At 41.6% G+C, this 14,066-nt stretch overlaps 1 protein-coding gene across 1 annotated transcript; it reads left to right on the top strand.

Moving 5' to 3' along the window:
* Positions 1-10,806: 10,806 nt before the first annotated feature.
* On the top strand, positions 10,807-12,941 carry LOC111070907 (dnaJ protein homolog 1). Its single transcript, XM_022361949.2, has 2 exons — positions 10,807-11,028; positions 11,364-12,941. The coding sequence occupies exon 2, from the start codon at positions 11,383-11,385 to the stop codon at positions 12,445-12,447; it is 1,065 nt and encodes a 354-aa protein (XP_022217641.1). The 5' UTR covers positions 10,807-11,028; positions 11,364-11,382; the 3' UTR covers positions 12,448-12,941.
* Positions 12,942-14,066: the final 1,125 nt, after the last annotated feature.

Here is a 14,066-nt window from a genome sequence, read left to right as displayed (position 1 = left end):
AACCTGATTTTATGAATGTATTTAAATTTTATTATGGGTACGTTGTTTTTTTTTTTGCAACTCAACTGCATTTATCCCCTGAATTTCTAAAGCATTTAATTTTCTGTTTTCCGTTGTTATTGCCACGTGCTGCCATGTCCATAATGCTCCAGATGAAAAGTGCTGAATTTTTAATTAAAATAAAAAGTTGTTCTGTTTGATTTTCGCTCTTGGGGCAAATTGCATGTGGAAAATGGTTAGGAAGTAGACGAATTCCAATTGGAAAAAAATAGTAAACGGAACGGCAAAAGTTTCGCGGGAAACTCCACAACACTGGTTTCTGGTCTTCTTGGTTATTGGGGCGCGTAATTAATAAAGTTTGCATACGACTGGACTGGCCAGGAGTTGTTGCCATGGATGGCCATCAGCTGCGTTGCTGGCTGCTGGCTGCTGCTTTGTGTATATTTTTGGCCTGCCGGGCAATAGGCGCAATTTTGGGGCAAACTTCCGCACGGAATGGCAGAATGTGGCAAGTACTTCCCAGCCAAGGGGCACGTTCTGGGGTTTCTTGGGGCATATTAAAGTTTAGAAGATTACTTTAAGGACGCTCTGATTTCTATTCACCATGTAATGGAATTGATGGGTTCACGGAACTGCATTTCATTTGCCATTTTACACACAAAACACGAGAAAGCAATTTTAATTTGCATTTCGTTAGTTACAGACCCAGCCCAGCGGGTGCTGGTACGAGTATTTCTAATGCAGGACACCTGCAGCTTGAACCTGTCATTTAATCAGCAGCATGTTGCCACACACAGCTTCCACACAGACAGGTGGCAGGAAAGCCACACAGACAGACAGACAGACAAAAGACAGCAGCAACAGAGGACAACATGCGTTTAAAATTAAAAAAAAGAAAATCAAACCATCGGGACAGGAGAGCAAATAAGAGACACACAAATGGTAGCGTGGAACCAGCGTCAGAGCCAGGATCCAGGACCGGGACCCGGACCAAGGCGAAGACACAAAACACAACATTGACGCTGAACTAATGAAAGCTGCAGGCGCAGGAAAATGACAGCCTCGTCCCCGCCCCACCCCGCCTACCGAGAGAACTGTGGAGGACTGTGGACACCCCTACAACCAGCCCTCAGAATGTGCGATGATATGTCGGTTACCAAGCAAGGACCAACGGGTTATTCATGTGTATGACTTTTTGTGTGGCTGTATATATATACATATAAAGATATATATGTATGTATATCTGTATGTTCGAATCGCTTACAGCCTGCGGTCGTCTCCTCTACACTTTCCCAAAAATTTTTTGTTTTTATTTTTGGTCGAGCATCCCAAGGACTTGTAAAAACTTATGCTAAAACTTTGTGTTTGAATTAATAATTTAAAGATAATTATTTCCGCCACTGTACAACGAATTTTGGAAAAGTACGCGCATTCGACTTTTCTTAAGCCTCTTTTGTCTGAAGAGTAAAAGAAAAACTGCAACTGCCGTCCCGCACCCTTTTTTCGCTCAGTGTATTTTCACACACACAGCACGCAGTCCCCAAGAACAGCTCCAAGTAGGAGCCTGTCGAACTTCAATTCTTGAGGCTGACAGCTTTAGCTGGCTCCACCACCACATCCCCCCGTAGTCGTTCCGTTCCGCATCCATCTGAACCCATTCCCCGCTGTGCTTATGGCTTTTACTGTGCATTTTCAGTTTATGACAGTTTGTGGACATTAAATATTTCAAAGTGGTCCATATCGCCCGCTTACACTAGTGTTTGGTGTGTGGTGTGGCAGTTGAAGCTGAAGCTGAAGCTGGCTTATCGGCATTCGCTTGGCTCGCCCATCGCAGCCAAACAAACTCGTATTAATTGATTCGCACGCTGTCCAAGTTTGTCCCTAAGACCCGCTTTAAAATGGCATAACAAAGCCACTTTAGAAAAGTCATTGGACTCTCTAGAGGACGAGGGCGTGGGCCAGTCACGTATTGTCATGTATGGAAGGACCAAAAAAAAGAACCAGAGAACTTGTGGGAAAATGAAAAAGAAAAAAAAAACATCACAAAAGACAAACACATTTGTCGCATTAATTGAAAGCGCGAATGTGACAGACAACGAAACAGTTTGGGGCCAAAACAAACCATTTGGTACGCTCTTTGATGGTTGAACAAATTTTATTTTTATTTGCTGTTTTTATCAGAACTCATTTGACACAGAGAAAAGCGCTTTTGACCGCTATCATGAGGCCACACAAAAAAAGGGTCAAAACGAAGCGTTCAAGCAGCATAAACAGAGGGGGAAGAACGGGGCAGAATATTTGGGTTCGTTCTTTAAAATGCCAATAATAATTACAAATATATGCGAGGGCTCACTCGCAACCAACCCACATCAAAGCCCAAAACCTCTCGGGGGAAAGCGTGGTAGCCGAGTTGGCCTAAATCTCAATAAAAACCAACAGAATTTGAGTAAATGAAAGAAAATATAATGCTATTGACAGTTCTAATATCCCCTTCCCTTTACATAAAAACGGTTTGGAAAAAGTCGAGAAATTGAAAAGGTGAAAAGTCAAATTTATGGAAGTTTCTTCTGTACAGTAAAGCCTCTTGGTCTGCTACTGCTGCTGCTGCTGATGCCTTTTGCTCTCCATGAATCATAATCATATGAAAATGCGAGTATGATACTATTGACAGTTCGACTGACCTCTGAACGGAAATTGCGTGGCCATTTTAGTGGTGAAAAGTCAAACTAATGGAGTCACATTAATTGTTGGTTCTGGGCTTTTATTTTTATTGCAGGCATTGAAGGGGGAGCTAGATATTTTAAGCCCCTTTCTTGTTATAGTAGTTGTGTAAATTCTCTTTCTGCGAATCAAATGCTTTTGAGTACTTTGTACAATCAATAAAATTTCAGTTAGCAGGAAAGATTTTTCTTCCACGAATTTCGCTCAAATTGAATTCCCTTTGATGACAGAATCAGCAACACCAAAATTTCTCGGGTTTTCAATTTCAATTACAATTGCAATCGCTTTTATTTCAATTCATGTCCAATTTTTCCAGTTATTTTACAGCCATTGTCTGGTGACTGTGGCTGTGGCGCCTTGGATGTGGCGACTGCTAGCAACTGCTCCCTGCATCTTTCTGCTCCTCCTGCTCCTGTTGCCTGACTCTGGCTGTGACTCTTTATAGAAGATTTCTTTTTGTTCACTGTGCCGTAAAATGCTCATGTGGATTGCATTGTCTTCGCACCAAATCGCATCGGATCGCATCGCAGTGGCTGATTCGATTTGGGGAGCAATTCAGAATCAGGGGGCGGGTAATGGTGGCTGCGATTGCTGTTTTTGGGGCGGTCTGAACAATGCGGCAAATCCTCTTATCAAATTGTCATCGTCATTAAATCTCAATTAGCTGCTGCCACAGTCCACAGTCGGCAGTGCTACGTTCAGGATTTCTGTCGAATCTTTTGCTGACGACATCAGTTGCGAGAACAGAAAACTTTTAAGCGGAAACACGCGCCCGGACAGCTGAACTTTGTTGTCTTGCCCCTAGTCTGTACCATCCTGCTGTGCCCTCTCTACTTGCCTCTCCTGTCGTGTCCTGTCCTGTCGTTTCGTCTCTTGTCTTGCACGCTCTCTGAGCCAAAATCAAATTGACTTAAGCGCTTTTGCTTGGGGGGGCCGATGCCGTCACCCCTGTCCAGTTTGATTAGCCAAGAGCGGGAGGAACCACGACCAGGACGCAAAGTCATTGACACCGCGTGCTCCTTGTTGCTACTCCGGCAACTTTCATTGAGTGGAAAGCTTCACGCTTCGCGCTTTGTGTGGTGTTGTGTTGTGTTGCTCTGCGCTTAAACAAATCAGCTTAGCGGATTCCCTCCGATGCTGGACATGCTTCTCGTGCTGATGCTGCTGCTGCTGCTGCTGCTGCTGGTTCTCCTGCTGTCAACAGTTTTTAAAGCTGAGCGCCATCTCTCCGGCCATGCCGTGCGCCGCAATGACGGAAGATGGAGCCATGTTCTAGTCTCTATTTTCTGGTTTTTATGTGTCCCCAGTCCCGGTCCTGGTGCTGGTGCCCAGCATATTGCCAGCGGGTGTATTGCGGACTTACGTCAGGGAAGTACACAAAAAATTTCTTATCCGAAACAGGGCTGTCAGAACGGACACCCAGCCAGCCCCCGACCCCACTTTCATTTGCATTCCCAAGTGGCTTGCTTCCATATCGGTGTGGGGCGATCTCTGTGAGGGGCTATGTCTGGCAGAAATTTATTTTCAACTTAAAGTCGATTCACTTAAGTGTGGTCCGTGTCCGAGTACGAGTCCTGGCGAATGCAGGGCACGGGCACATCCTGTGGCAGGCAATAAGGCAGTTCCCATGTTTCCTCATCCGACAAAAAAAGCGCAACAATCGCCAAACACACATGAAAAAGGCACAGCTGTATGTGTAACTGTAAACGGCAGCCATTGTGGGTGCTGCTGCTGCTGCTGCTGCTGCTGCTGCTTTCTTTCTGCTTCCTTTGCCAAGCATTTCTGTTGAATTATAAACATTTATTTCGCCTCTCACTGCAATCTGGTAGCTGTAGCTGTACTCTCAGCTCGGACCCAAAACGATTGCCAAATGCGGTCACATAGAGATGGAAACGTGCCCCAATCTGGCTGGCTGTCAGGGCTCTTCACTCCACGCCACGCACTCGAAAACATGAAAGATTTCTGGCTTACATGGAGCTCCAAATTTAAGGCCAAGCCCCGGGACTTGGCTGCTCAAAAGTATTCATCACTTAAATCCTCATTATTATCCAGTCATAAATGTCAATAAGTGTGTCGATCCATCATTCAATTTTTGAACTTTGTGAAAAACAAAGCCAGGAATGCCACATTGCCAATAACTCTTGGCTTTATCTCTTGTCTCCTTCGCATTTATTATTTATGGGCATTCAAATATGAGAAATCTTTCGTCTGTCGCCGCTGGACACATTCCTCCCCCCAGCATACAGTGCCTGCCAAATGTCATGTGGCGCCGCATAACCTTTTCTGCCTCTCCGCCGCCACCCTTACGCCCACGCAGACCGGCTCCGTGCTCCTCTGACATTTATAAACTGCAGCTGAGGAAAAACTCCAAATTCAAATTCTGGCGGTGTCTCCATATAACAGACGATGACGTCGGCTGCATCTGTTTTCCACCCTGCGCACCCTGCGTGTGCATGTCTAGGATAAACAAGACAATAGACAAGTTTTCTGCTGCTAAACTTACGAAACAATTTGTTGTTCTCATTGCCACCCTCCTGGGCGGGGATAATACCCACTTGAGCGGTAATCGTAGTCCCCATAACAAAAATAAAAAACACTAGGTCACGTACCCTGCATGAAATCCACCTTTATCTATATAAGTAGTTGAAAAGTTGGGACCTGCTGAAGCCACATAATGGAAATCAGTGTTATGGGTGGATGACACATATACTCTTATATATTCCAAAAAGTGTTGTCACACTCCCCACTCTATCTGCTCTTTTAATCACATTTTCTAAGCCAGAGAGAAAAGCCCTGAGATCCGAATAGTAGCACTATATAATTAAATATTTATGCCATTATATTTGTACCGAGAGTGGAAATATTAAAATAGAATTTTAATATGAAAATATTTTATCTAAATATATTTAAAATAAATTAAATTGATCAATTTAAATTACTATATTTTCGACAAATAAAATAGAATATATTTAATTAAAAGTGTTTTATATCTAGATTAAATATGTGTCATATTAAAAAGACTCATTAACCTTATATTAAATCAAAGTGAGTTCTATTTTATTTCACTATTTTTTTTTTAAGCCGAATATTTAATTTAAATATTGATGTCTTTATTTTTACTATTTTTTTCGTTCAGTGTTCCTTTGTCTATTTTATTATATGTATGTATAAAAAACGCTGTCAGACCTCTTGCTGTTGAGTATAATTTTCATAAATCCTCCACAAGTACAAGGATCATTTGCAAACTTTAATAAATCCCAAGAAATCCCCAAAAACATTTCCAGTGATTGCTCTTTAAGCGAAAGACCTAGATTTTTGCCACACGTTCTTGTTGCTCGTTCTGTGCGATAATTTGTCCCAGGAGACCCAAAATAAAACAAAAAACCATTTCATGGGAATCATGCCACTATAAAACACACAAATCGTTTGTGTGGAATGCAAAATAATTTGTAAATCAAAGATTGATGCAGCAACCAGCAACAAGAAAACACCAACCACCAACCCAACAGCAGCAAACAGCAAAAAATATGGACACAAAAGGGAAAAACAAATTTCGTACGAACCACCCCACCACTTCCCCCTCCCCTGGAAGACTCTTGTATCCTTGTCGTAGTCGTCGTCGTCGTCGTCGTTTTCAAGCTGATGACATGACCAACAAATCGTAAATTCGATAAAAGGAAATTAGAAGGAAAGACAGCCCTAACCGGAACGACAAGGACAAAAGAGTGTTCGAGATTTTCCATTTGTTTGTCTGTCGCATGGAAAACGGAATTTAATACCGATACGCTTGTTGTTGAAAATTTCACACACTCAACTCAGCATGGAAATTGAAAACCGAATTTGTCGCATTGTTTGCCTACAAATTAGGTGTCGAGCTCCATAAATTGATTATCTTAATATTTATGAGTTTCGATTAACTGTGAAGGGTTCCTCCCAGTCACGTAGCTGTGGCAAGGGGCACAACCTGCACCAAATCACTCAACTTTTATCAGGGGCAAGGCAATTATGGGGCCAACTCTTCGTGCGTTGTCTAGACACGAACTCTAGAGCTGCTGCTCTGACTTGCATTTTGATGAGGTCGAACGAAGGAATCGATATCCCACTTAATTGGCATAATTCCTAGCCATATCATACTCGTATCGCAAATAGTTAATTGAATCTTAAATCTTAAATTATGATCTATGAATGCCAAGATTGCTGTCCTGTCCTGTCCCTCCACGAAAAATCAATGGGCAATTAAAACTTTATTTATTACAGCAGCGACATAAGAAAACTGCAGCAAACAATTTTCGCCTTGAGATGCATTCCATATTTCTCCTTTCTGAAAAGTTAAAGACGCGAACAGTGCGCAGCGCGCACACAGATTCTTTCTTTAAGAGGGAGCCTCAAGAGAAACTAAGCCAAAAGTACCTTTCCTCCAGAGTCGCTTGTTAAGTAACTAAAATTTCCAAGAGCAACAATTTTCTGAGTAAGAAGTTTACAAGAAAAAGAGCAAGAAAGAGAGCCATACGATTATGCAAATGACAAAGTTACATGCAGGAGACAGGGGCAGTGTAAATAAAAATTTAAAAGTACCTATGAATATTTCCCACTTATAGTAAAAATTGTCTAGGCAATAAGAGTGCCCCTATTAAAATGATGTCAAATATGCTGCGGCTGCTGCGGCTAATGTAAAGCTGCACTGAGCAGCAATTAAGACCAGATGATGGTGTAATCATAAACGAATGGAAAACTCTTTCATGGAACTGACGGGGCAGACAGTTAGAATTCACTGGAATATGTCCTGTCCTTCAATTTGGCTCAACTCTATGCTGGGATTTCGCAGAAGCTAAGCTAAAAATATCATTAAAGTTTACAGCTTTTGTAATTACAAAATAGTTGGGCCAAACATGAGCTAAACATGGGATATTTCAGATAAAAGGCTCATAACAGACACCTACACACACAGACACACACACAGACACACACACACACACTCACACACGCAAACACCTATGTATATATCCTTACTATATCTTGTATCTAGCCGACCGAACAGATTTTATTGAGACATTATCAGGCAAAGTAAACGGAGACAATTTGCCGAATATTGGAGACTGGGGGAGAGAGACTTTTATGGTTACCATTCCGTTCCGACAGGAGATGACAGCAAAAGGCGTTACAAATTGCCTGGATGGGGCGTGGCGTGGCCATGGGCATAGTTATTGTCCATCCACTGTCATCTGTCCCTGTCGCTGTTCCTGTCCCTGTCCCTGTCCCTATCTAATGAATGGAAATGTATGAGCGATAACCGTGTGTATGCGTCGATCTGACTTTTTATAGCCCATAACCCCCTGGCAACGGCATCTCGGAATGGAATCATTGAATGGCAGATATTATTTGCGACGTTGTCCCCTCGGTTTTATCACTTGCCTCGCCCTCACCTCACCTTCTCGCAGTCAGTTAATTGAGCGATAAAATACAAAAACCAAAACAAATTAAACAAAAGTAAAAACCCAGCAAAAAGTTTACCACAGGAAATATTTGTCAGGGTTAAAGTCGGCGCCATTTTCACACCTCAGCTCTATACCTCCCGCAGGAAGGGGTGGAATGGGTGGAATGGGTGGAATGGGTGGCATGGGTGTTAACAGCGAAAGAAATACATAAATAAACATTTGCCCAGTGCAAACGACAAATTTTCCGAACAGAGACATTAGAAAATGGCTGTACAAGGTGGCAGGGGGTGGCTTTGCTAAAGTGTCAAAGAAGCACGGAATATTTTCAACAAGTTCGTCCACAAGCAAAAGGGAGCGGAGCGGATGCCAAGTGAGCGACAGGTTCTACTTCACTTCCGGGAGAGTTTTTCGTGTTTATTTTAAGCAAACTTCAAGCACTTAATAAAATTTTTCGAGCAATAATGAAGCAGAGGACAAACTTGTAGATAAATGAAAATAGAGTTGGGACTTCGTTCAAAAGCAAATTGGTAAAAATTTGGACAAGGAAAAGGTGCCAAGATGTAAGAAAAATAAGAAAAAATAAGAAAAAATTTATAAAAATTCCACTATCTACCTTACAATACCGTCTAAAAAAATTTTTGTTTAAAAAATTTCAAACAAAAAATTAAAACAGCTGATCTAAATGGTTTGAATTTGAATTAGGCGCTTAGAACTATCGTATCAACACTCACCAGTTAACACTTTACAGCACTGGTGCTATCGTATGTTTGCTACCCGTCCTAAGTGTGGACATATTACAGTCGACGATAGTCGTGCTATCGAAATTAAATAACTATCAAAGGGCTAAAAAAAAGTATTAAGTATTAATTTTTTTTTTTTTGTATTTACTGGTTACTGGTTCTCGGTTTCTGAGGTCACTCGACAAAACAAATCAAGTTATTTTTCCAAATATTAAGACACATTTCAAATTGACCGCCAAACTCAATTTAGCGCACCAAAAATACTAACATTTTTCGCTCTCAATTCGTGGAGAGGTTGCACGCCGGGGGTTTCTGCCCAGTGGAGAGTTTTCAAAATTTGCTCTCAATTCGTGAAAGCATTCCCATATTTTATTTAATAAAATATTTATTTATTTATATATATATTTATATATTTTATTTAATATTTGCATGGTATTTTTGTTGTTGTATGTTTACACTAACCAGCACTAGCATAAAATACTAAAACTAAAATACTAAAATTTTTATAAATACTAAGAAGAGAGAAAATATACGTTGTGAGAGAGAAAAAGAGAGGATTTTTTACTTTCTAATGTTGTTGGTAAAAAGCCTGCAAAAATGCACGAAAAAGAATCAAAGCAGAATAAGAAGAGAATAATTATTTCCTCAAATATTTTCTCTCTCTCTGTTTTCTCTCTCAGCTCAGCTGATTTGATTTGTATGGGAAAAATTTCAGCAACATGGGGAAATGAATTAGCAGCATTGTTGTGCAACTTTGGCACGAAATCTGAATATCTTTGGAAAATGGATATTATGGACTTGAGATATTGTTTGTAATTTCAGGCTCCAAGTAATGAAATTACTCAGTCTCTTATTAAAAGACATCAACGAAATAGGTATCAGAACCGGGATAAATGTATATATGAAACACAAAACATATGCATGGATAGGTAAAAAATAACTCAATCTTACGAAAATGCAATATTAATGTTTCAAAGCAGCCTGAGACAACAAATTTAACATCAATTAAAGGAAATAAGGTATACCAAAGCCCATACGTAGAATAAACATCAAACCGTATGATACATTTAATTTGTATGGGAAAAATTTCAGCAACATGGGGAAATGAATTAGCAGCACTGTTGTGCAACTTTGGCACGGAATGAGCAACAATCTGCATACCTTGGGAAAATTGATATTATGGACTTGAGATATTGTTTGTAAGGCTCCAATTAATGCAGAAACTACTCAGTCTCTGTTCTAAAGATTTTAACAAATTTTTGCAGCTCACGACTACCAATAATAGGTATCAGAACCGGGATGAATGTATTTATGACACACAAACATGTGCATTAAGAGGTAAAAAACATGTCAATCTAGGATAAAATCATAAATAATGTTTCACTGGAGCTTGGAACAAAACTTTTCACACCCATTGAAAGAAATAAGGTATACAAAAGTACATACGCATAGAAGATACTTGGTTGACCAGCAACATTGACGTCACATTTAGTCAACATTTACGTTTTATGCTTTGGCCGTTTTTGTTTGAACCTTAATATGTAAATAACCCAATAAAAAGGACTTCTGAAAACTTGCCAATCTCTTAAAAAATGTATGTATCTATCGGATAAAATTATTTGTTTAGGGCTGAGAGTCCCAGCTAGCTGGTAATATTAAACGGAATATCAATATCGAGGAATATCAACGTATGGTAGTGTCCGTCAGTATATTTACGGTATATTTTGATAATGGCATGGTATATTTGGGTATATTTCTGTGGGTCAGGCGATATATTTTATTGATAAAAACTATGGTATTTAAATGGTATTGGTCGAAGCAACCCTGTCTTTACGAAGCAACTCTAAACAGCGAGAAACATCGAGAAATTTCGACGAAGACCGACCAAAATCTATATAAAGGCGTGCAACTTTCGGGCGACAAACATAGAAAAAATTTTACAACGAGGAAACGACAAGTGTGTGCTAACACAGCAAACGAGAGAAAAAAAAGAAAATTGATTGAGAACGTCATCTATTATTTCAAGAACATCTAAACCTGCTCAGATTGAATATAAATAAAATACGTAGAAACGAAAATTTGAAGTGAAAAGTGAAAAATAGTTTTAGCAAACAGCAAAAACAGCATTTTAGGTGAGTTTTGTGAAGAAATTGCCACTCGAAATTAGCATATTAGCACGGCAATGTGTGTGGCTGTGCGTGTGTTGTGTGTGGGAGAATATTATATATTGGACACATGCAAAAGGGGTGCAGGGGCGGGAGGACGTCACTCGTGAGGGGGAAAAATGACAACACATCAGCACATCAGAATGGCTGGGGATGGGGCTGTCGTTGCACAACTCTCTGGGCTTCTAGCAAATTCCATTATACGAGTGGCGTTGAAAAAGAAAAAAAAAACAATCGGTAATCAGTACTACTGGTACACATGTACTATAATTCTCTGTGTATTCTCTTGCGTTTGCTTTCAGCTGAGCGAGACTGAGCAAGATGGCCAAAGACTTCTACAAGATTCTGGGCATTGGCAAGAAGGCCAATGACGATGAAATCAAAAAGGCGTATCGCAAATTGGCACTGAAATATCATCCGGACAAGAACAAGAGCCCGCAGGCGGAGGAGCGCTTCAAGGAGATTGCCGAGGCGTACGAGGTGCTGTCGGACAAGAAGAAGCGCGACATCTTCGACCAGTATGGCGAGGAGGGGCTGAAGGGCGGCATGCCCGGACCAGATGGCAAGAGCCAGCCTGGCGGCGGCTACGAGTATCAGTTCCATGGCGATCCACGTGCCACGTTCGCGCAGTTCTTTGGCGCAGCGGATCCGTTTGGCGTGTTCTTTGGAGGCGGCGACAACATGTTTGGTGGCGTCAGTGGCGTCCCTGGCGGCAATACAAACGAAGTCTTCCTGAACATGGGCGCCGAAGATATGTTTGGGGGCTTCAATCCCAATTCCGGTGCCTTCCGCTCCCAGTCATTCAATGCCCAGGCGCCGAGTAGGAAGCGCCAGCAGCAGCAGGATCCACCCATTGAGCACGACCTGTATGTGACGCTCGAGGAGGTCGACAGAGGCTGCACCAAGAAGATGAAGATCTCGCGCATGTCCATGACGCAGACGGGCAACTCGCGCAAGGAGGAGAAGGTACTCAGCATCACAGTCAAGCCGGGCTGGAAGGCGGGCACCAAGATCACCTTCCCCAATGAGGGCGACCAGGCGCCCAACAAAGTGCCAGCAGACATCATTTTCATCATACGCGACAAGCCACACGGCCAGTTCAAGCGCGAGGGCAGCGATCTGCGATACACCGCACAGGTCAGCCTCAAGCAGGCCCTGTGTGGCGCGGCAGTGAGCGTACCAACACTACAAGGCGATCGCATCCCTGTGAATCCAGCCAACGAAATCATCAAACCCACCACCACACGACGTATCAATGGCCGCGGCCTGCCCTTCCCCAAGGAACCGTCGCGACGCGGTGATCTGATAGTTGCCTTTGACATCAAGTTCCCCGACAAACTGCCGCCCAGCCTGACGAGCCAGCTGGCGGAGATGCTGCCAAATTAAAAGGGGATGAGATGGGGAGGGGAGGGCAAGGTTCGCGCTGTATGGCGAGACTACCAATTCGTTATTAATTTAGTTAAGGTCTAAATTTAGTTTGTATTACGTAAATTTAAGAGACATTTGTAAACCGCTCGTTGCTTCGATATGAAACGCATAGCTTGGCGGTGGACAGGATTTAATTGTATAGTGCCAGGCAAACAGCTGTAGATAAATATTTATGTGTAGCAGAAAGCAGAAAGTAGCAGCAGGCGCTAAATATTCGCGATAAGATAAGCAACAAGAAGTAAATAGAGACACACGACGACGTCTAAGTGGTGGGTGTGTGGGTAGGAGAACCCGTTCTGTGTCGGAGACTGATCGATTATGGACATGCTGCTACCAATAAACCAATTCCACATTTTTAGTTAAAGTTCTCTGGTATTTAAATCTCTTTGATCATGTAATTAGCCAATGGAAGAAAGTAAGCAAATAAAGTTAAATTCATTTTTATGTTTGCCCATAGCTGCTCCGCTCCGTCATTTCTCGCAACAAACTACTATCAGCTATAATAATTAGAACCTTTCGTTGTAGGGCGTAGTACGTTTTAGTACCCTTATTATTACTATAATTTGAAAGCACCGCCAATAAATACATTTATACGAATTACCAGTGTTTCATTTTGCGGGGCGAAGGCAACTTTAAAAAGTGTAATTTAATTGGAAGAGAATTACAATGTCCGCACCCTACAGTGGCGGCCGTCTCATCAACAGCTTCTAATCCTGATCCTACCTGATCGACCTCGTCTCCTGGGAGCCTTAACGTCGTTTATGGAGCGCATAAAAATTCAAATTCAAAAATTCAAGCGTGCACGGTCTTTCTTTTTTTTTTTTCTTAAGCAAATCTTTTTTTCCACAGTTTTACAGTAAAAATTACATCTTAAAATTGTTTTGATTTTTTTTTAAATTTAGCTGGCATTAATTAAATATTTAACTGGTAAAAATTTAAGAAGAGCTTTTAATTTTTGTTGTTTTTTCCCCTATTAAATGTTGAAAAAATACCATATGAAAATTACAAAAATTTTACTTGAAAAACAGAAAAAAATACTGCAAAAAAAACGTACACCATAAAAACAAAAAAAATACGTTTAGCATTTTTTTGGTTAATTTGGGTTAAAAACTTGGCTAATATCCAATTACCAAATGTAGCAAAAATGAAACCATGTAGAAATAAATTAGTTCCAAAACTTGCCGCTAAACATTAGCTGGCCGAGTGATGGTGCCAAGGTGCAATCAAAAAAAAAGCGTCGTTGCTAGTTTCATAGCAAACAGCTTTTGTCAGATATAAATACTTTTCTCTTCTTTTTTGCTTTGCAGGGGGCTGCCAAAATATCATGGTGTGGCAGCCCTCAGCAACTACTAATCGCTCGAGTCTGGCAGCGCCAGCAAAAACTCCGCGCTCGAGTCTGGCAGCGCCAGCACAAACTCCGCGCTCGAGTCTGGCAGCGCCAGCAAAAACTCCGCGCTCGAGTCTGGCAACACCAGCAAAAACTTGGCGCTCGAGTCTGGCAGCGCCAGCGACAACTTCGCACTGAAGTCTGGCAACGCCAGCAACAACTTCGCACTCTAGCGTAAAACGACGGCATT

Source organism: Drosophila obscura, unplaced genomic scaffold (assembly GCF_018151105.1).
Source record: "Drosophila obscura isolate BZ-5 IFL unplaced genomic scaffold, ASM1815110v1 contig_208, whole genome shotgun sequence".
In the NCBI taxonomy this organism is placed as follows: domain Eukaryota; kingdom Metazoa; phylum Arthropoda; class Insecta; order Diptera; family Drosophilidae; genus Drosophila; species Drosophila obscura.
This window is presented reverse-complemented; position numbering and strand designations above follow the sequence as displayed.

What these genes read in the sequence shown, in the direction of transcription:
- LOC111070907 (XM_022361949.2), top strand. Translation starts at nt 11,383, where the DNA reads ATGGCCAAAGACTTCTACAAGATTCTGGGCATTGGCAAGAAGGCCAAT.